The sequence below is a fragment of the Bubalus bubalis genome, chromosome 7 (genome assembly GCF_019923935.1).
Source record: "Bubalus bubalis isolate 160015118507 breed Murrah chromosome 7, NDDB_SH_1, whole genome shotgun sequence".
Classification (NCBI taxonomy): Eukaryota; Metazoa; Chordata; class Mammalia; order Artiodactyla; family Bovidae; genus Bubalus; species Bubalus bubalis.
The window spans coordinates 100,510,970-100,534,796 of NC_059163.1; the positions used below are offsets into that span (position 1 = coordinate 100,510,970).

Consider the following 23,827-nt stretch of genomic DNA (forward strand, 5'->3'; position numbering starts at 1 on the left):
TACTGGTATCACCTGCATCTAGCAATTCCTGGCATTACTTGATATTCCAGAAATTCTTATTAACTAATTATGAGCTGATCTTTCTGTTAGTTCATTCACTTTTTTTTATAATCACTTCATTGCCTTTTCACCTATTGCTTCTCTTCAAACTGCTTCTCCCCAATAGAGCTTCCTTGTTAACACACTCCTGAATCATTCTCTCATATTCCTTGCTATCCTTCACTTTCACATATTTGCCAACCGTTCACCTCTCTGGTTTCCTGATGTTGTCGTGTCATTATGTAATTATTTTTAATTACTCTCAGCACATAAATAGTCCAGTTTCCCCAGGAGCAGATTCAAAGAAGTGATATTCTTTGGGACATTATAAGACACAGAGAAAAACAGGAGACTCCTCATGGACACCTTGGGAAAGGTAAGTGCTACTTTTCAAATAGGTCTATATCATCTTTATTAGTTATCCAAAAAGTGCAGTTTGAAACAAAACTAAGACACTTTCTCCGAACAGCTTATCAAAGATTTCTGTGGATAATACTCAATGTTTTCCTCCCTATGGAAATTCATACACCACTGTTAGGAAAGTAAACTGATAGAAACTTACTGGGTGATAGTTTGACAGTGTTGTACTAAATGCCTTAAAAATGTGCCTATCATTTAACAAAGAAATTCATTCCAAGGAAATGATTGTGCTGTTTTTATTTATTTATTTAGTCAGTTTCCTAGTACTAGACGTTATGTTCCTTCCAGTGTCATACTCTTAAAAACAATGCTTCATTTTGTCCACATTCTCAACAGCATTTATTGTTTGTAGATTTCTTAATGATGGCCATTCTGATGGGTGTGAAATGGGGTGGGAGATGTGAGGGAGGTTCAAGAGGGAAGGGACATATGTGTACTTGTGGCTGATTCATACTGATGTTTGACAGAAACCAGCACAATATTGTAAAGCAATTATGCTCCAATAAAAATTTTTTTAAAATGCTTTAATTAATCTGTTAATAAAATCTTAAAAATTCTGATTGCTGGGTACTAGACTTGAAGTGTTCCCTCCTTTTCCCTTATCTGAGTTTTCCAAGTTTCTACCTTGAGTGTGTATCATTTCTGAAATAGAAGACGTTTTCCATAAAGTATATAATTTTATTTTTTTATTTGAACTTCTTTTGTGGCATTTTTCCCTTTTCTTTGTGTTATAAGACATGTATTATCTCCTTGATTGATTTCTAAGTTTCTTGAAGACATAGTTTACTCAGCTCATAATGTCTACAGTTACTAATGCAGTAAACTTGCAAATGAAACACCAGTACAGTTATGAAGGGCTCTAGTACCACCAGGTATTAAAAAATATCAAAAAGTTATTTACTGAGGTGTCAGTGCAAGAATAGACAGTAAGATAAATTTATGTTTCCAAAAAGAAACTTGTAAATTGAAGAACTTCTATACTAAAGGTGCTAATTTAAGAATAAATGAAAGAAAAATTCATCAAGTGTTCATGCTGAGACAATTCATTTAGATTCTATAAATTTATATTAAACAAAATAATTTGAGGTAGATTTAAGAGTTAAATATTTTAAAATCAAACTATAAAAATCTAGAAAGAGGGTTCAGCTCAGTTACTCAGTCATGTCCGACTCTTCGTGACCCCAAGAATCGCAGCACGCCAGGCCTCCATGTCCATCACCAACTCCCAGAGTTCACTCAGACTCACGTCCATTGAGTCAGTGATGCCATCCAGCCATCTCATTCTCTGTCGTCCCCTTCTCCTCCTGCCCCCAATCCCTCCCAGCATCAGAGTCTTTTCCAATGAGTCAACTCTTTGCATGAGGTGGCCAAAGTACTGGAGTTTCAGCTTCAGCATCATTCCTTCCAAAGAAATCCCAGGGCTGATCTTCTTCAGAATGGACTGGTTGGATCTCCTTGCAGTCCAAGGGACTCTCAAGAGTCTTCTCCAACACCACAGTTCAAAAGCATCAATTCTTCGGCGCTCAGCCTTCTTCACAGTCCAACTCTCACATCCATACATGACCACAGGAAAAACCATAGCCTTGACTAGACGGACCTTTGTTGGCAAAGTAATGTCTCTGCTTTTGAATATGCTGTCTAGGTTGGTCATAACTTTCCTTCCAAGGAGTAAGCGTCTTTTAGTTTCATGGCTGAAGTCACCATCTGCAGTGATTTTAAGCCCAAAAAAATAAAGTCTGACACTGTTTCCACTGTTTCCTCATCTATTTCCCATGAAGTGATGGGACCAGATGCCATGATCTTCCTTTTCTGAATATTGAGCTGTAAGCCAACTTTTTCACTCTTCACTTTCACTTTCATCAAGAGGCTTTTGAGTTCCTCTTCACTTTCTGCCATAAGGGTGGTGTCATCTGCATATCTGAGGTGATTGATATTTCTCCTGGCAATCTTGATTCCAGCTTGTGTTTCTTCCAGTGCAGCATTTCTCATGATGTACTCTGCATATGTTACATAAGCAGGGTGATAATATACAGCCTTGACATACTCCTTTTCCTATTTGGAACCAGTCTGTTGTTCCATGTCCAGTTCTAACTGTTGCTTCCTGCCTGCATATATTTTTCTCAAGAGGCAGGTCAGGTGGTCTGATATTCTCATCTCTTTCAGAATTTTCCACAGTTTATTGTGATCCACACAGTCAAAGGCCTTGGCATAGTCAATAAAGCAGAAGTAGATGTTTTTATGGAACTCTCTTGCTTTTTCCATGATCCAGTGGATGTTGGCAATTTGATCTCTGGTTCCTCTGCCTTTTCTAAAACCAGCTTGAACATCAGAAAGTTCACAGTTCACATACTGCTGATGCCTGGCTTAGAGAATTTTGAGCATTACTTTGCCAGCATGTGAGATGAGTGCAATTGTGTGGTAGTTTGAGCATTCTTTGGCATTGCCTTTCTTTGGGATTGGAATGAAAACTGCCCTTTTCCAGTCCTGTGGCCAGTGCTGAGTTTTCCAAATTTGCTGGCATATTGAGTGCAGCACTTTCACACCATCATCTTTCGGGACTTGAAATAGCTCAACTGGAATTCCATCACCTCCACTAGCTTTGTTCGTAGTGATGCTTTCTAAGGCCCACTTGACTTCACATTCCAGGATGTCTGGCTCTAGGTCAGTGGTCACACCATCGTGATTATCTGGGTTGTGAAGATCTTTTTTGTACAGTTCTTCTGTGTATTGTTGCCACATCTTCTTAATATCTTCTGCTTCTGTTAGGTCCATACCATTTCTGTCCTTTATCGAGCCCATCTTTGCATGAAATGTCCCCTTGGTATCTTTAATTTTTTTGAATAGATCTCTAGTCTTTCCCATTCTGTTGTTTTCCTCTATTTCTTTGCACTGATCGCTGAAGAAGGCTTTCTTATCTCTTCTTGCTATTCTTTGGAACTCTGCATTCAGATGCTTATATCTTTCCTTTTCTCCTTTGCTTTTTGCTTCTCTTCTTTTCACAGCTATTTGTAAGGCCTCCCCAGACAGCCATTTTGCTTTTTTGCATTTCTTTTCCATGGGGATGGTCTTGATCCCTGTCTCCTGTACAATGTCACGAACCTCATTCCATCGTTCATCAGGCAGTCTATCTATCAGATCTAGGCCCTTAAATCTATTTCTCACTTCCACTGTATAATCATAAGGGACTTGATTTAGGTCAGAAAGAGGGTAAGGAATACTTATTTGGTCTCTATATGGAGAGAAAGTGAAGGACAGGGAAGCCTGGTTCACTGCCGTTCACATGGTCACAAAGAGCCAGACACGACTGAGTGACTGAACATCAACAATGGAGAGAATTCTCAAACCATGGAAATGGACTAAATAATAAAGGAAAACATACTTTTATGAATCAAAATGTTAATGTATGTTCAGTTCAGTTTAGTCGCTCAGTCGTGTATATGCACATATAGCTTCATAAAAAATTAAAGGTCAAAAATGAAGAAGGAAAAATCATGTATGACAAGATAGTAGACAACCAGTTACTCATTTAATGCACAAATAGGTCAAATGATAGTAAAAAAAAAAAATACCAAGATGCCAGTGGATACTTACATAAAATATAGGACCAAACATTCCACAAAAAGAAGAAAATATGTATGACTCACATAAACATAAAAAGTTTCAACATTCTTAAAATTAAAAAATACTAACAAAAAGAAATAGCTTTTTCTGACAGTCACTTTGTTTTTAATGACTACAGTCAATGCTAATGAGAGTGGGAAAAATGATGACAGATACTGTTTTACAGTTCTAGGAGTTGTGCCAAATCATTCAAACTTTCTGTAGAATTACTTAGAAATCAGTCTCACTCTAACCATGTCCTTCCCCCAGTAATTCTTACTTAAGGGAACCAGGCAAGTCAAAATTATAAACAATATATATTATAATAGTCAAAACAATGGAAATGATTTAGTTGCTGATTAAGAATATTTGGATATACTCAAATGATGAAATATAAAGAGCTATTTAAAATTATAAAGCATTATGAATTCATGAGAAAACATTTTAGAACAAGCAAACAGTAAATATTCAATATATAGTGGCTTTCACTGGCTAAAAACAAACAAATAAAAAACCCTAAAATGTGAAACTGCTTATATGACATGATCTCTACTGTATAAAAATATTTTAAGAGACTCAAAAGAAATATGCTAAAATTTTACCAGCTTATGTCTGAAATTGCAATGCTCTCTTTTCTTTTTGTGTGTGATTTTCTTATTGCTACAAAGCAGTGGCACCCTACTCCAGTACTCTTGCCTGGAAAATCTCATGGATGGAGGAGCCTGGTGGGCTGCAGTCCATGGGTCACTGGGAGTCGGACACGACTGAGTGATTTCACTTTCACTTTTCACTTTCACGCATTGGAGAAGGAAATGGCAACCCACTCAAGTGTTCTTGCCTGGAGAATCCCAGGGACGGCGGAGCCTGGTGGGCTGCCGTCTATGGGGTTGCACAGAGTCGGACATGACTGAAGTGACTTAGCAGATAGCAAGTAAGTGTCATTTGTATGATCAGAAGTTAAATGTTATCGCTAAATGATGTCTTCTTATTGTCCTTGTATCAACAGACAATTACATGCCTGGCAGCCATTGCCTGGAAAACAAACTCTTCTCTTTCACTTGAGGAAGTGCAGGTTGAGCCACCAAAGGCTGGGGAAGTTCGTATTAAGGTAAATTTAAATCTTTGAACTTGTGAAGGCAAGTGTAAGGAAATCTTATTTCATGCATCAAAGCTGTTCCCAGTGTTCCCGCACTCCCACTACTGATACTGAAACAACTAGTCAGTATCCCTGCCTGTATGCATTCTGGATGAATTCCAGGCAGAGCAGTAATACAGAGGCTATGGTACAGGAAATGTTTCACTTCTATGATCAATATAAGTGGATTGAGTCTATCCACAGACAAGAAAACTTAGGCTATTAACTGAGAAGGTTTAAAACTTCTCAATGCTAATTAAATTTTGCAACAGTTAAACACATTTTACATTACTAACTTAATGTTTTCAATATGCTAGTTTAAAATCTATTTTCCCAGAGGACTGGGAAAACATTCCACAATACTGGGCTTAAAATTTTGGGTTTCTCAATGGTGGTGCTATGGATACATGGTCAAAAATCCTTCATTGGATAGAATAGACTCTCCTATTGCAAAACTAGTTGATGACAGAGTAGATTTCAAAAAGCCTAGTTTATTTCCAGATCTGAACATGCACCATGCGAGTGGGTGAGTCATTTTAAGTCTTTGAGTCTTCCTTTCCACATCTTTAAATTAGGGGTAATTAGACCTGCCCTGTGTTTCTCTGAATATTATTATAGGGATCAAATGAGGTAATTCATGTAAAAAAATTATTCATAATAAGTCTCAGACAAAAGAAAAATTCCAAACTAATTTATCCGTGGCCATTTAATTCCTACCCAGATGATATCTACAGGGATCTGTGGTTCTGACGATCATGCTATAAAAGGAATAATCCCACTGAAGTATCCCTTCATCCCAGGCCATGAAGGAGCTGGAATTGTGGAGAGTATTGGCGAAGGAGTGAGCTCAGTGAAACCAGGTAGGAAATGGGCCACAAAAACCTCTGCACAAACAACCCACCACCAAAATGTATTAGCATATTTCCAGGAGAAATAAGTTGATTTGCCTCTAAATTGCTTTACCTAATCACATATTGTGGTAATAAATATATCCAGTGATTCCAAGAGTCACACAGTTTTTCTGCTGCCAGCGCTAGAAATCCAGAGCAGCAGTGGCTGAGCCAAGTAACTAGTCACAGCGATAGGACCAGGGTACTTCTAAATAGATTAAAATCTCCTTAGGAACAGGGGCGGCTTCTTTTTTTTTTCAAATAGACAATAAAACTATATTATAAACATTAAACTTTCTACGTGACTAGATTTTAATTGTTACTGAAACTAAAAGAAATTATAATTACATGACACAATAGAAGTGTTAGCTAATATGAAAATGGCAATCATATTGCAATATAAATGTATCAAATCAATATAAACTTATAATTTTGTTTATCAAATATATGTCAGTGAAAACTTTTTTCTAATGAATTATTTGTCAGCGGAAAGGGAAATTTTATAATCTGGCAAGTTAATTTATTCTGACATAACTGCAGAAGAATTCACTGTTTCCTTTTTCATTGAAATACAGTTGACACACACACACAATACTATGCTAAAGGAATTCCTTAGCAGTCCAGTGGTTAGGACTCCATGCTGTCCTGTCAACAGCCTGGGTTCAATGCCTGATAGGGGAATTAAGATCCTATCAGTTCAGTTCAGTCACTCAGTCATGTCTAATATTTTGGGACTCCATGGACTACAGCACGCCAGTCTTGCCTGTCCATCTCCAACTCCCAGAGCTTGCTCAAATTCATGTCCATCGAATTCATGCCATCCAACCATTTCATCCTCTGCCATCCAACCATGTCATCTTCTGTTGTCCCCTTCTCCTCTTGCCTTCAATCTTTCCCATCATCAGGGGCTTATCTAATGAGTCAGTTCTTTGCATCAGGTGGCCAAAGTATTGGCCACAGCTTCAGCATCAGTTTTCCAATGAATATTCAGGACTGATTTCCTTTAGGATTGACTGGTTTGATCTCCTTACAGTCCAAGGAACTCTCAAGAGTCTTCTCCAACACCACAGTTCAAAAGCATCAATTCTTTGGCACTCAACTTTCCTTATAGCCCAACTATCACATCCATATGTGACTACTGGAAAAACCATAGCCTTGACTAGATGGACCTTTGTTGACAAAGTAATGTCTCTGCTTTTTAATATGCTGTCGAGATGGGTCAGAGCGTTTCTTCCAAGGAGCAAGCATCTTTTAATTTCATGGCTGCAGTCACCATCTGCAGTGATTTTGGAGCCCAAGAAAATAAAGTCTGTCACTATTTCCATTGTTTCTCCACCTATTTGTCAAGAAATGATGGGACCAGATGCCATGATCTGAGTTTTGGAATGCTGAGCTTTAAGTCCGCTTTTTTCATTTTTCTCTTTCACTTTCATCAAGAGGCTCTTTAGTTCCTCTTCACTTTCTGCCATAAGGGTGGAATCATCTGTGTATCTGAGGTTATTGATATTTCTCCCGGCATCTTGATTCCAGCTTGTGCTTCATCCAACCTGGCATTTCACATGATGTACTCTGCATTTAAATTAAATAAGCAGGGTGACAATATACAGCCTTGACGTACTTCTTTCCCGATTTGGAACCAGTCCGTTATTCCATGTCCAGTTCTAACTGTTGCTTCCTTACCTGCATACAGATTTCTCAGGAGACAGGTAAGGTAGTTTGGTATTCCCATCTCTTTAAGAATTTCCCACAGTTTCTTGTGATCTATACAGTCAAAAGTTTTGGCATAGTCAATAAAGTAGAAGAAGAAGTTTTTCTGGAATTCTCTTGCTTTTTCTATAATCCAACAAATGTTGGCATTTTGATCTCTGGTTCCTCAGCCTTTTCTAAATCCAGCTTGAACATCTGGAAGTTCATGGTTCATGCACTGTTGAAGGCTGGCTTGGAGAATTTTGAACATTACTTTGCTAGTGTGTGAGATGAGTGCAATTGTACGGTAGTTTGAACATTCTTTGTGTGTGTGTGTGTGTGTGTATGCATATAATGCTAGTTTCAGGTGTGTTGCAGAGTGGTTAGATATTTGCAGACATTATGAAATGATTGCCATGATAAGTCTAGTAACCATCTATCCCCAAAAAAGTTATTTCAGTATTATTGATCATATTGCTTATGCTGGTATATTACAGCCCCACAGCTTATTTATTTCATAACTTGAGATTTGTACTTCTTAATCCCCATCACCTCTTTTGTCCTCTCATTCCCTCCCCTCTGGCAACCTCTCTGCATCTATGAATCTGTTTTCATCTTGTTTTGTTTTGTGTTTTAGATTGCACACATATGTGAGATGACATGGTATTTGCTTTTCTCTGTCGGACTTCTTTCACTTAGCCTGCCTGTGTGTGCTCATTCGCTCAGTAATATCTGACTCTTTGTGACCCTGTGGACTGTAGCCTGCCAGACTCCTCTGTCCATGGAGTTTTCCAGGCAAGAATACTCGAGCAGGTTGCCATTTCCTCCTCCAGAGAATCTTCCCAACCCAGGGATCAAACCTGTGTCTCTTATACCTCTTAAATTAGTAAGCACATTCTTTACCACTGCATCACCTGGGACAACTGCATTTAGCATAACACCCTCTAAATTTATCCATGTTATTACACAAGACAAGATTTCATTTTTTATAGCTGAATAATATTCCCCTGGGTGTATGTATATATATGTGTGTGTGTATATATATATATACACACACACACATATGCATAGTATATATACACGCCACATCTTTATCTATTTGTCAATCAGTGGGCACTTAAGTTGCTTCAATACCTTGGCGATTACAAACAATGCTACAATAAGTCTTGGTGTTCATGTATCTTTTTGAATTAATTGTTTTCTTTGCTTAAATACCCAAGAGTGAAATTGCTGGATCACATGGAAATTCTATTTTTAATTTTTTGAGGAACCTCCACATTGTTTTCCATAGTTTCGGCACCAATTTACATTCCTACTAACAGTGCATGAGGGCTCCCTTTTCTCCACATCCTCACCAACACTTATTTGTTGTCTTTTTGATAGTAGTCATTCTGACAGGTGTGAGGTGGCATCTCACCGTGGTTTTGATTTGCTTTTCCCTGATGAGTGGTAACGTTCTGCACTTTTTCATGTGTCTGTTGGCCATGTGTATACGCCTTCTCTGGGAAAATGTCTCTTCAGGTTCTCTGTCCATTTTTTAAATCAGGTCGCTTGTTTTCCTGATGTTAAGTTCATTGTTGTATAAGCTTATTGAATATATATTGTGTGTGTGTGTTATTACGTTGTCATGTCCAACTCTTTTCAACCCCTTGGACAATAGCCCTCCAGGCTCCTCTGTCCATGGAATTCTCCAGGCAAGAATACTGGAGTGGATAACCATTCTCTTCTTCAGGGGATCTTCCCAACCCAGGGATGGAACTTGGGTCTCCTGCATTGCAGGCAGATTCTTTACCAAATGAGCCATCAGGGAAGCCCAAATATTGTATATAAGCCCCTTATCAGATAGTGAAGTCACTCAGTCATGTCCGACTCTTTGTGACCCCGTGGACTGTAGCCCACCAGGCTCCTCTGTCCATGGGATTTTCCAGGCAAGAGTACTGGAGTGGGTTGCCACTTCCTTCTCCAGGGGATCGGATATTCCCAACCCAGGGATCAAACCCAGGTCTCCCGCACTGTAGGCAGATGCTTTATCATCTTGGCCACCAGGGAAGTCCCTTATCAGATATATTGCTTGCAAATGTCTTCTCCCATTCAGTAGGCGTGCCTTTTCATTTTGTTTATATAGTTTCCTTAGCTGTGCCTGAGTCTTTTAGTCCAATGTAGTCCCACTGGCTTGTTTTTGAGGGACAGCTCTCTCTCTCTCTCTCTTTCTAGTGTCCCCCACATACTTAGCATAGTGCCTGTTCAGGTTTGGAATGCATTGAGTGTTTGACGAATGAATCTTCTGATCAAGTAGAATGTATTAATAGAACTTTGTTGACAGGATGATAATGATATTTCAAAGAATCAAAAAAAGTAAACACTCTTCCCCAGGCATATCGCAAAGGACCTTGACACAGCCATTCTTAGCACATCTGAAACGGTCAGAGTAAATAAGAGCAATCACTCATGTGAAGAGTCCACAGAACCTCACAGCTTGGAACCAGGCACACAATGAGATTTAAGAAAGGGCATGCGGTCAGGACATTCACAAAGCTATCGTCAGGGTATTCATTTTGCAAACAATGATGGAGTACCTGCCATGCATTGACACTAGGCCTAGGAGGAGGGACAGAAGTAAAAAGACACAGTCTTCTCTACACCTCCGAGAAGATAATGCCAAGAGTTAGTGAGCTAACTCCTCTTTAACTAAACAAATCCCAGTGAAAGTTTTGTGGAAAATGATGAATATTTGAAGGATAGGATAAGGCAGCAGAATTTGAGCTTCTCCTGATTTTGAGATCCAGTATCTTTGGAATTTTTTAGGGCCAGTGAAGTTAAGATGTTCCTTACCTAAACTTACAAGAGACTTTTTAAAATAATAATTTATTTGGCTAAACTGGGTCTTAGTTGTGGCATGGAGGATCTTTACTTGTGGCGTGGGGGATCTAGTTCCCTGACCAGGGATCAAATCTGACCATGACTGTCTGCATTCAAAGTGTAGAGTCTTAGCCACTGGACCGCCAGGGATGTCTCATAAACTCAAAGAGATTTTTAAAAGATTATAAATACATGTAAGAACCGTACACATGTTTAGGGACAAGGTTGTAGACCTTTGACAAGGCTTTGTACAGTTTTATAAGTCTGTGATGACTGTGTTCATTAATTCTCTTCACCTTCCCAGCCTGTAACCCTAGGTCCCAGGAGGGTTAATTATTGGACCCACACATAATCAGTATGCGCTCTAAAACTGTGCAACCTAAAAACCACCCTCTGTAGTAAGCATTCCAGAAGCAGCCTCTCTCTGCAGAAAGAAACCTATTCGTTTTACTCTTAGAACTGAGAATATCCTGAACCACAGTCCCCTGAAGAAAACGTGTCACAGACCTGCTGTGGGTCCCTGTGCCATGGTGGGGCAAGCAGGCTCCATAGAAAGGTTTCTGCTGCTATCCAGCTTCAGGCAGGTAACAACCACTGCAGACTTAAATCTCTCAAAGGAAAACCAAAAGGTTAGAGTAGATGACATCTCTAAGGGTCATTCCCAGTTTTATTTATTTCCAGAGTAAAAGCAGACCTACAATTATCTATCCAGCAAGGAATATCCCCATATTTCCATCATTTGCCCAAAATAATAATGGAATTTCTGCAACCAGGTTATAGGATTTGTCCTCCAAAATAGCTATGGGGTATGTTATACTTGTCATAATCTGTCCACAGCAAGTTATCAAATCATTCAATAAAATTTTTATCACCGCACTATTGTGTTTCAATAATATTTTAAACTAATGTTTTTTTTTCTTATATATAGGAGATAAAGTCCTCACACTCATTGTTCCACAGTGTAGAGAATGCAGTGCCTGCTTGAATCCCAAGGGAAACTTCTGTGAGAAGCAAGAGTTAGTAGATTTGCCCATCTTTTGTTTATCTTGTCAGTTTTTATTAAATCGCTTATATTGTGCAAGCACCGACCTGGAGCTAAAGGTGTTCATTTCTCTCTTTACAACTGTGTGTGTCTGGGTTGATGCTGTGCCTGTCTGTGTCACTGCTGAACAGCATTCTACCCTCTTCTGGATTAATGCTGGATGGTACAAGCAGGTTTACCTGCAAAGGAGAAAAGATCTATCATTCCTTCCGCACAAGTACGTTCTCCGAATATACTGTTGTGCCTGAGATTTCGGTGGTAAAAATTGATGCTGCTGCTCCCATGGATAAGATTTGTGTCATAAGCTGTGAGGTGTCTGCAGGATATGGGGCTGCTGTTCACTCGGCCAAGGTGAGGAAAATAGCTGTGTGTTGGTATGTTATAGTGATCTGCCAAGAAAACATAAAAACAAGACCAAAACAGTCCAAATGTTTCAACTGGGGTCAATAGTTCCAAAAGCCTCAATGGTGGTTTTTGTTTGTTTTCTTAATTATACAAGTGTCCAGATTTGATTCCTAACACACACATGACTTGTGTATTTGTAGGTCACTCCTGGTTCTACCTGTGTCGTCTTTGGACTTGGAGGAATCGGCTCAGCTGTTGTCATGGGCTGTAAAGCCTCTGGTGCTTCTAGAATCATTGGAGTTGATATCAATGAGGAAAAATTTCCTCGGGCAAGAGCATTAGGGGTCACAGATTGTCTCAACCCTTCGAATCTCAAGAAGCCCGTCAAGGAGGTGGTCAAGGAAATGACAGGCTCCGGAGTTGACTTTGCCTTTGAGGCCATCGGACTCGCAGAAACCATGGTGTGTGGGTCTGGGTCACAGTGAGTAGAAGCAGACCAGCATAATTAAGTGACTATTATAATACAGTGAGTTAAGTAATTTTTTGGTTTTCCACCACATATAAAAATTACACTTATACTATACTGTAGTCTATTAGTATGCAATAGCATTTTGTCTAAGAAAAAACAATGTACACACCTTAATTTTAAAATACTTAATTGCTAAAATATGCTAATCATCTGAGCCTTCAGTGAGAGTCATTGTCTTTTTGTTTTTTTATCTCAGTTTTATTTATTTATTTACTGTTTTACTTTACAACATATCTTTTTGTAATAGTAACAAAGATCACTGATTACATATCACAATAAGAAATATAATAATAGTGAAAATATTTGGGATACTGTGAGAATTACCAAATGTGACACAGACAAAAAGGAAGCAAATGCTGTTGGAAAAAATGTGCTGATAGACTTACTCAACACAGGGTTGCCACAAACCTTCAATCTGTAAAAAACACAACATCTGAAAAATGCAAAACACACTAAAACAAATTGTGTCTATAGATGCTTGCTTAGCGGGTGGGGACACACTAAGTATAAAACTCCCCTGAACATATGTTTTGGACCTGTAGACCCCAGACCTAAAAATGGAATGTATAGTCACTCTAAAATATCCATCTTAAAAATAAAAGCAATATGTACTTTAAAGATATGACACTATAATATATGAAGTTTAAACAAGCACTATTTCCTTTCCTGTAGTCCTAGCTCTTTGTCCATGAACATGTTTTTATATTTAAGTATCAACATTATGTAAATCACATATGACATTCATGTGTGTTCTGTATCAGAACCATTCATTATTTGAAAAATGAGCCTATGCACCAGTATGTTAAGTTCAGGGAGAATAAGGTAGACCCTAGACTCGGAACTGACAGGGTAGAGGAAAGAATTAGGCATTCGATTCACTTCAGCGTGTATCTAATGTACATGGTTAAAGGGTGAAGGAAGTAGATGCAGTGATGTAACAGGAAAGAGACATAGGCAAAATGCAGGAAGGGGTGAGATAGAAGGTTAAGAACCAGAAAAGAAAGCAAAATAGATTGACGTGAAGTATACTCTACACCCTTAAAAAACTGGGGTTTTTTAAGTGAAGCTTCACACACACACATGTATATATATTTGTTTTTATTAAATATAAATGAACTGAACAGAGTTATACAAGTGAGAAGGTCAGGCAAAGAATAATAGTATGTGTGGTCTTTGAGGTGGTGGGTAATTTTATTAAATAAACACACAGTACTTATTCTGTGCCAGATAATGTTCTAAATGTTTTAATCACTTAAGCCTTGTAACAAATCTATGACATAGGTGGTATTCTTCTTCTTTTTAAAAATAAACAGACATAGGGAGGTTAAGTAACTTGCCTAAAGTCACACTGCGGCAGGGTCTGTGCTCTTTACCACTAAACTCTGCTGCTGCTGCTGCTGCTAGGTCGCTTCAGTTGTGTCTGACTCTGTGTGACCCCATAGATGACAGCCCACCAGGCTCCCCCATCCCTGGGATTCTCCAGGCAAGAACACTGGAGTGGGTTGCCATTTCCTTCTCCAATGCATGAAAATGAAAAGTGAAAGTGAACTCGCTCAGTCGTGTCTGACTCTGTGCGACCCCATAGACAGCAGCCTACCTGACTCCTCCGTCCATGGGATTTTCCAGGCAAGAGTACTGGAGTGGGGTGCCATTGCCTTCTCCACCACTAAACTCTACTGGTTCTCTAATGAGATTCCATCACTGGCAGTGTTGAAGCTGAGCTCAAAGTAAGTAGCATCTGCCTAGGAAGAGGTCTGAAATCTAGGAACTCCACAATTCCTTCCAACACTGCAGATAGTTGTTACTTATGTGTGGGCATCTACTTATGGTCATTATTTTCATTATCAGGTTGCTGCTTGGGACTCCTGCCACCTGAGCCATGGTGTCTGCATAATCACTGGAGTGTCTCCACCAAATTCAAAGTTTTCCCTTTCTGCTCAAACAGTTCCCACTGGTCGGACACTGAAGGGTGTGTGTTTAGGAGGTAAGTCAGTTGTTTTTGCTTTCACAAAATCTCTTTCAACTTTGTAGAAATGTAATTCAAAAATGTTCTCCTTTGGGAAACAGACCTATAATGGTATAAGTTTTCAAAGACTTCTCCTCCAATGAATTGGTATATTTTGCAGATTAGTTAATTAAATAGGTTTTTTTTTTTTTTACATTTAAATAAAAAATTTTAAATAGTTTCTGGGTTTTCCTACAAAACAGTTTCTGGGTTTCCCCAGTGTTTGGAATAATCCAGCTAAGTTCAGTTCTGCACTGGTGGACTCAAAGTTTGTTGTGCTATTTTAACAGCGAGGCTTTCTGGATAATTACAGGCACCAACTTGGTTTGGTGCCTGTTTTGGCACTGATATTTGTCTTCCCATAGGAGCCCTTATTTCTGAGCAGTACTGGCCAATAGCTTTACTTAATTAATATTCCCATCTCCATCCATTGCTCTGATCAAAAGTTCCCATCCCATCTCAATGTGTGTGAATAGAGAGATGAGGAAATCATTGTATAATGTTAAACCCTGGAGGTGGGCTGGAGACTCTACTTTATTTTTAATTAGTTTTTAACCCAATAACGTGTGAATATTGACCCAATTTTTTTTCCAAAGGTGTTCTAGGCAACAGAACTGTCTGTAGCAGCCACACTTAGCAACAAAAGCCAACAACTTCTGATGTACAAATGAACTCATCAATGGCAAATTTTCAGAATACTTTACCCATCTCCACAACTTACTTATTTTTCTTTTGGTTAGTTTGATATTTCTCAAATCTTATTACAATAGCCTTTTTACTTTGCAGGTTATAAAACCAAAGACTGTTGTCCCCAACTAGTGACTGCTTACCTACAAAACAAAATTAATATAGATCCATTAATAACCCATCAGTTGCCTTTTGACGAACTCCACAAAGCTTTCGAGTTGTATCATGCTGGAAAAACGTGAGTGCTTTCTTTGATGAACTTCTTTACCCTGAACTCACAGAAAAAAATGCCTTTTCAAACATTCCTAAGTGGTTTTGTGAAAAAAAGATGGCTACTTGAAGACCTTCTTTCATATACTCTATCCTATTTCCTGTTGTCACAAGGATAAGAAAAGGTTTTATCTGCAAGTTCCTCTTTGGGAAAGACCTGTATTAACCTATCTCAAAGAAATGTTTGAGGAGTCTGTATAACACTAAGCACCAGTCTACTCCACAGTGGTCAGTTATGCATTAGTTTTCTGGTTAGAGAAATGATCTAGAATAAATGAGTTGACATTACTGGCATGATAAAATCTTACAAGGATCTTTGAGGCAAAGGTTCAGACTCTACCCAGGGCACAAAGCCTTTCTACATCATTTCTTGACAAATGTCAATCTGCTCCAGCTAGCATACCTTTAGGGATGAAGTGTTAATTCAGTGTGTTCATTTATATACTCAATGCATATTGAGTGATGGTACACTCTTTGCCAGGACTGTCCTGAGTGCTGGAGACAGTGGAGAGCAAGTAACAAGGAGTAAATGAGGAATTACTTCTGTGATGAATTCTTTGACTTTCTAATTCTGGTTCTTAAGAACATCGCTCTTTCCTAGTCTCTCCCCACTTCTCTACCTATATCGTTTGCTTGTTTTATGATTTCTTTTGATTTTAAGATAGGCATTTAAATTTTAGCCTGCTATATACCTTGTTGGTTTAGACCTAGCATGTCAGCCCATTTACTTCAAGAATGAAGAGTCAAGAAAACTCATCTAAAATTTTAGAAACAAATAATAGAGGAGGGGAATGGATCTAGCAGGTAGTAGACACACTACAAACAGAAAGGAACTAAGGAACCCATTTATTCTTCCCTAATTAGACATGGGATTAGATTCTAGGATTGATGGAAGCTGATCAGAAGCTGTAGCAGAGGGTTTGGATGTCTTTGTGATTATGTAGCCAGAAGGAATGGTGCTCAAAGCTGGGGTCTTCCTGTTATAGCTGATTTTGAGTCCTGTTTTCACCCCATCCTATATTTCTTATAGGTAAACTAGATGAAGGTGGAGTGGGGTGGGGATAGGCAACTCAGTTTTTCAATACAGTGTGTAATTGCTTTGCTGACATCACTGTTTCTCAAGGAATTCAATGGCTTTATTATTACACTTCTATGTTTCAGGATCCGCTGTGTTCTGCTGTTCTGAGATCCCAAATAATGAAAAGTGCAAGGATATCCTTGGGGAGTTTATTCCTTTCCTGTTTCACCTCCCTGATTTTTCCAGTGCTATGAAAAGAGCCGCAAAAATATGGAAATGCAGTGTGATTGTAAAAATGAAACAAGTGCACCTTGAATTTAATTCTAATAAAATAGCCTCTTAGAGAATAGATGTTATATAATTCATTTTGTGACATTAAAAAAAGCGATGGTGGGATTTGATTGATAACATTTGTGATATGTCCATCAACCCAACTAATCTCTGTCATCGGCCCATGAAAGTTGTCCCTGAGTTATCCCTTATTCCTATTGTCAATATACAGATTTCTCTGTATCTTTCACACCACTCCAGGGTTTACATGATGATTTTGCTGTTTCTACAACACATGGGGTCTCATACATTCTTTAAAGGCTCTCTCAGGATACAGTGAGACATTTTCCATCCTGGGGTCTTCATACCATCCTATGCCTACAATGCCCATGACACGCTGAGGCACAGTTCCCATCTGTGTTTTCAAACATAAAAGCATAACTGGGAAATCTTGCCACCTGCACCCCGAGGAAGCATGAGTAGGTCTCTTTAAGAGAAACTCACCTATGACCTCATAACTCCCTTTTCAAGTCTTTTTCTCTTCACAAAACAAATATAATTATTTCATCACTAAGGCTGGGAGATTGGGAGAAGGATAAAAACAGCTCCTTTTATCTAGTTTTGTCCTTATGCTTTTCATCTGTTCTTGAGTCATTTACATTCTCCTTAAACTTTTGCAGTTGAAACAAAGAAATCACAAGGAAAATTTCTTTTATAATCTTGTTTCATTAGTAATATCTCCTCCTGAGATTTGAGCTCAAAATATCCAGCTGACTTCATGAGGGAAGGTCCAAGAATTTTTAAAAAAACACATGAAAATTTTTCTTAAGTGAATACTTTAAATATAATCCTGCCAGTCTATCTCTGTCACCTTAACAAGCCCTTCCCGCTCTGAGTATCAACTGCCACAATGTCAAGTGGGAAAATAAGAGTAATGTTATAACTAATAAGAGTAATGTTATAAGTAATCTTATAACTTGTATAAATGAAATAAAATGAAAATGTATAAAATTTGAAATAATAGAATAATTGAGATCTAAGGAAAGGGAAAAGATAAGGCAAAGAAATTAAGAAATTTTAAACTTAAGAACTTAAGAATAAAAATTATAGAATTCAAATATTCTAAAGAATAGAAAGACAAGGCTAGGAGAAACTGAGTTTCAAAAGAATAAAATAACTATTTTGTTACATAGATAAAAAAACTATCAATGTGACCTAAAATCATGAAAAAAATTGGTAACAGAATGCATTCTTAACAAAACACAACTGGAAAAATAAAAGAGCTGATACCAGAGTTGTATCAGAAGCTTGGGATTGGAAATACTCAGCTACCAAGAACTGTCCCCCAAGCTGGAACACTTCTACACTTGAACAGAAGCTTGGAAAGATAGACAAAAAAAAAAAAAAAAAAAAAAAAAACCATGAAACACACAGCAGGGCCAGAGAAAGATGCACTTAGATGGAAAGCTTTTTCCTGAACCTCACTGTCCCCAGACACGATTCGGTTCAGTTCAATTCAGTTGCTCAGTCGTGTCCGACTCTTTGCAACCCCATGAATCGCAGCACACCAAGCCTCCCTGACCATCACCAACTCCCAGAGTTCACTCAGACTCACATCCATCAAGTCCGTGATGCCATCCAGCCATCTCATCCTCTGTCATCCCCTTCTCCTCCTGCCCCCAATCCCTCCCAGCATGAGAGTCTTTTCCAATGAGTCAACTCTTCGCATGAGGTGGCCAAAGTACTGGAGTTTCAGCTTTAGCATCATTAGGGCATATCATATCTTTATCCCCTGTATCTGGTACAAAGTAAGTGCTCAATGCATTTTTTTGAGAGAATAAATCACAAAAATTCGATGAAAAGCTAAGAAGTTTTGCTCAATGCTTAGGCTAAAACAATGATTATTTTCAGAAATAAGGAAGCAGGAAAAAAGGAAAATAATTCTCTGAGAACCTCCAATTCAGAAAGCATAAGAATAATGAAGATGTAGGAAGAAGAGATGATAGAACAAAGCTAAAATGGAAGAGAATTTGTGTCCACTGTTATGTTTAAAGGTAAAGATTAACAGCTTCCTGTCTGATGATTTCAATTTTTATCCACTATATACAATGGATGCTGGAAGTTCAAAGAGTTATATAAACTTCCTAAATAAACCACCAGAGTATAACAGAGTACTTACTAAATACCAGCCACTGTGCTAAGTACTTCACAATCATCATATAATATTCATCTTAGCCCTACGTGTTCGGTAATATTATCTCTACTTCACAGATGAAATAACTAAGATACAGAGAGACTGATTAATTCACTCACTATGAAATAGCTATGTGACAAAACAAAGACTGAAATCTAAGCAATATAAAGGCTGTGCTCTAAATCATTTTTCTTTATTACCATTTAGCAAAGAGTTAAACAATGCGGAGAAGGCAATGGCACCCCACTCCAGTACTCTTGCCTGGAAAATCCCATGGACGGAGGAGCCTGGAAGGCTGCAGTCCATGGGGTCGCTGAGGGTCGGACACGACTGAGTGACTTCAATTTCACTTTCACTTTTCACATTCATGCATTAGAGGAGGAAATGGCAACCCACTCCAGTGTTCTTGCCTGGCGAATCCCATAAACAATAAGCATACTTAATATTTATTATTGTGAAAGTAAAAGTGTTTGTCACTCAGTTGTGTCCAACTCTTTGTGACCCCATGGACTGTAGCCCACCAGGTCCTCTGTCCATGGGATTTTTCAGGCAAGAATACTAGAGTGGGTTGCCATTCCCTTCTCCAGGAGATCTTCCTGACCCAAGGATTGAACCCAGGTGTTCTGCATTGCAAGCAGATTCTTTACCATCTGAGCCTCCAGGGAAGCTCAATCATTTATTATTATTATTCCTGTATTTGTGGTATAAATAAATTGCTATGAGAAAAGCACAATGGATATGATCTTGTGACACAAAAGCTTCAAAAACTGAGTAGAGAGTGAAAAGATAGACTGAATTCATTTCAGATTGTGAAGGAAATGGGACAGTAGGGAATGGAAGGAACAGGCAGTCAGGGATTCTTTTCATGCCATGAGTTTAAAAAAAGGAAAGAACTGAGGCTTGATGTTTCAGCACCTCTGCTTTTAAAATGCAACCTAAGTACATATGGATATGGACATAGGTACAGATATGTATATGGATATGGGACTCCTGACTGCCCAGGTGTTCTTCCCAAGCTCACAGGACAGAAAACCATAAGCTAGACCCAGCTAGCTAACTTTCATTGCTTACTTCTCACAATTGATATCGTAGAGATTGAATAGAGGGGGAAAGAAAACAGCATATATGACTTTAATCAGATTTGCCTCCTCTCTCCTTGTCAATATATTCCATGACTGTAATAAACCTGTGAAGTACTGTTAATTCTTGGTGTTTTCAGCTGCACCATAAACTGCCTGTCTAATATCTCTATGTGTGTGCTCAGTCATGTCCGACTCTTTGCAACTCTGTGGACTGTAGCCCACCAGGTTCCTCTGTCCATGGGATTTCCCAGGTAAGAATACTGGAGTGGGCTGCCATTTTCTTCTCCAGGGATTTTTCCAAAACGAGGATCAAACCCATGTCTTCTGAGTTTCCTGCACTGGCAGGCAGACTTTTAAACACTAGCACCTCTTGGGAAGCCCCCAGCTAGCTAATATCTAACAAAACTATTTTTCATTCCTCTAATCTTGGTTATAAGGAGATGAAGATCTTTTACCTTTCACTTTACTTCTTATGTACTAATATGAAATTTTAGTATAAACATGCATAACTAAAATATACAGAAGTGATGTAAAAACAAACGCTGAGTACATGGATTTTCAAAATATATATGGCCTTGAATTCTAAATCTTAAAAGATGATGCTGTGAAATTGCTGTACTGAATATGCCAGCAAATTTGGAAAACTCAACAGTGGCCACAGGACTGGAAAAGTCAGTTTTCATTCCAATCCCAAAGAAAGGCAATGCTAAAGAATGGTCACACTACCTCACAATTGCACTCATCTCACATACTAGCAAAGTAAAGCTCAAAATTCTCCAAGCCAGGCTTCAACACTACATCAACCGTGAACTTACAGATGTTCAAGCTGGTTTTAGAAAAGGCTGAGGAACCAATGATCAAATTGCCAACATCCATTGCATCATAGAAAAAGCAAGAGAGTTCCAAAAAAACATCTATTTCTGTTTTATTGACTATGCCAAAGCCTTTGACTGTGTGGATCACAACAAATTGTGGGAAAGTCTTAAAGAGATGGGAATACCAGACCACCTTACCTGTCTCCTGAGAAATCTGTATGCAGGTCAAGAAGCAACAGTTAGAACTGGACATGGAACAACAGACTGGTTCCAAATTGGGAAAGGAGTATGTCAAGGCTGTATATTGTCACCCTGTTTATTTAACTTCTATGCAGAGTACATCATTCAAAATGCCGGGCTGAATGAAACACAAGCTGGAATCAAGATTGCCAGGAGAAATATCAATAACCTCAGATATGCAGATGACACCACACTGATGGCAGAAAGTGAAGAAGAACTAAAGAGCCTCTTGATGACAGAGAAAGAGAAAAGTGAAAAAAGCTGACTTAAAGCTCAGCATTCCAAAACCCAGATCATGGCATCTGGTCCCATCATTTCATGACAAATAGGTGGAGAAACAATAGAAATAGTGACAGACTTTATTTTCTTGGGCTCCAAAATCACTGCAGATGGTGACTGCAGCCATGAAATTAAAAGATGCTTGCTCCTTGGAAGAAAAGCTATGACCAACCTAGACAGCATTTTAAAAAGCAGAGACATTACTTTGCCAACAAAGGTCTGTCTAGTCAAGGTTATTGTTTTTCCAGTAGTCATGTATGGATGTGAGATTTGGACTATAAAGAAAGCTGAGCACTGAAAGAATTGATGCTTTTGAACTGTGGTGTTGGAGAAGACTCTTGAGAGTCCCTTGGACTGCAAGGTGATCCAGCCAGTCCATTCTAAAGGAAATCAGTCCTGAATATTCATTGGAAGAGCTGATGCTGAAGCTGAAACCTCAATACTTTGGCCACCTGGTGTGAAAGACTGACTCATTGGAAAAGACCCTGGTGCTGGGGAAGATTGAAGGCTGAAGGAGAAGGAGACTGCAGAGGATGAGATGGTTGGATGGCATCAGTGACTCTATGGACATAAGTTTGAGTAAACTCCGGGAGTTGGTGATAGACCAGGAAGTCTGGAATGCTACAGTTCATGGGGTGGCAAAGAGTCGTACACGACCAAGCACCTGAACTGAACTGGCCTTGAATCACAACTAAATAATATCTTAAGGGAATGAGACTCTGCTAAATATAACATTGACTTTTGAAAGTTTCAGACAGGAGGCGGTCCTAAGATGGAGGAGGAATAGACCACTTTCTCCCCCACAAATTCATCAAAAGAACATTTAAATGCTGAGTAAAATCCACAAAACAACTTCTGAATGCCAGCAGAGGACATCAGGTACCCAGGAAAGCAGCCTATTGTCTTCTAAAGGAGGTAGGAAAAAATATAAAAGACAAAAAAGAGACAAAAGAGGTAGGGACAGAGCTTCATCCCTGGAACGGAGTCTTAAAAAGAGAGAAGTTTCCAAACACCAGGAAACACTCTCACTGCTGAGTCTGTACCGAGCCTTGGAAGCACAGAGGGCAACATAATAGGGAGGAAAAATAAGTAAATAATTAAAACCCACAGATTACGACCCCAATGGTAACTCCCCCAGCGGAGAAGCGGCGCAGACTCCTGCACCCGCCACTAGCAAGTGGGGGCTGGGCAGGGAGGCACGGGCTGCATTGATTAGAGTAAGGATCGGGCCTGAATGCCCCCGAGGGTAATCAGAGCAAACTAATTTGGGCTAGCAAACCAGACTGTGGGATAGCTACCACACGAAAAGCCCTAAGACACCGCCAGGCCCGCACACAGAACAAAGGGTGGAACAGAACTAGCCAGCTGCAGACCATCCCCCTCCAGTGACAGGCAGCCAGAGCCCGAAGGGGGCAATCGCAGCCCCAGAGAGACATTATCTACCAAACTGCAAGCAGGCTTCTTTGCTAACTAAGACTTCTTGGGGTTCTGGACAGTCTTCTGCCTGAGAAGGTGTGCCGGTTGTACACCCAGAAAACCAAGCGGCAGGGACAGGAGAGGCGATAAGTCACAGTGACCGCACTCACCAAACACCTCATCACCCGAGCTGCTCGGAGGTGGGAAGGGTACAAAACGCAGGCCCAACAGAGTCTGCGCCTCTGAGTGCTACCCGAGTGCCTGAACCTGGGTGGCTTAGACCTGGGAGGTGCATGCAGCCCAGGGCGGCCTTGGACGGTTCCCTGCGGAGCAACCTAGAGCCTGAGCTGTGTGGGCAGGGAGGGTGCATGTGCCGTGAGTGGGGGCAGGCCAAGTATGGCTGAGACACTACCAGCACACGCCAGTGTTATTTGTTTGCAGTGTCCCTCCCTCCCCACAGCACGACTGAACAAGTGAGCCTAAAAAAAAAAAAAGTGTCCACCACCGCCCCCTTGTGTCAGGGCGGAAATCAGACACTGAAGATACCAGCAAACAGAAGAAGCTAAAACAGAGGGAACCGCCTTGGAAGTGACAGGTGCAATAGGTTAAAATCCTGTAGTTAGTACCGACTACATAGGAAGGGGCCTATAGATCTTGAGAAATATAAGCCGGACCAAGAAACTATCTGAAAATGAACTGACCCCACACTGCCCACAACAACACCAGAGAAAGTCCTAGATATATTTTTACTATTTTTATGATCATTCTTTTTTCTTTTCTTTTTTTTTCTTACTTTATGTAACTTTTTTAAAATTTCTAAGTCCTCTATTACTCCTTTAATTTTCATTTTTATAACCTACTATCACTTTTCAAAAAAGAAACTATTTTTAAAGCAAACTTCATATATATATATTTAAATAACTTTTGTATGTATAGAACAGTCTTATGGACTCTGTGGGAGAGGGAAAGGGTGGGAAGATTTGGGAGAATGGCATTGAAACATATA

General features: G+C 39.3%; 1 protein-coding gene across 1 annotated transcript; it reads left to right on the forward strand.

The window, feature by feature from the left end:
• The first annotated feature begins 269 nt into the window (after positions 1–269).
• LOC102408316 (alcohol dehydrogenase 1) lies at positions 270–16,874 on the forward strand. The gene is made up of 9 exons (XM_006059201.4): positions 270–415; positions 5,066–5,167; positions 5,916–6,054; positions 11,558–11,645; positions 11,803–12,022; positions 12,217–12,477; positions 14,394–14,529; positions 15,337–15,475; positions 16,669–16,874. The coding sequence occupies exons 1-9, from the start codon at positions 398–400 to the stop codon at positions 16,691–16,693; spliced, it is 1,128 nt and encodes a 375-aa protein (XP_006059263.3). The 5' UTR covers positions 270–397; the 3' UTR covers positions 16,694–16,874.
• The last annotated feature ends 6,953 nt before the right edge of the window (positions 16,875–23,827 follow it).

What these genes read in the sequence shown, in the direction of transcription:
- LOC102408316 (XM_006059201.4), top strand. An exon ending in AGTGAGCTCAGTGAAACCAG is followed by an intron (nt 6,055 to 11,557) that starts GTAGGAAATGGG and finishes TCTTATATATAG; the next exon opens with GAGATAAAGTCCTCACACTC. An exon ending in CTGCTGTTCACTCGGCCAAG is followed by an intron (nt 12,023 to 12,216) that starts GTGAGGAAAATA and finishes GTGTATTTGTAG; the next exon opens with GTCACTCCTGGTTCTACCTG.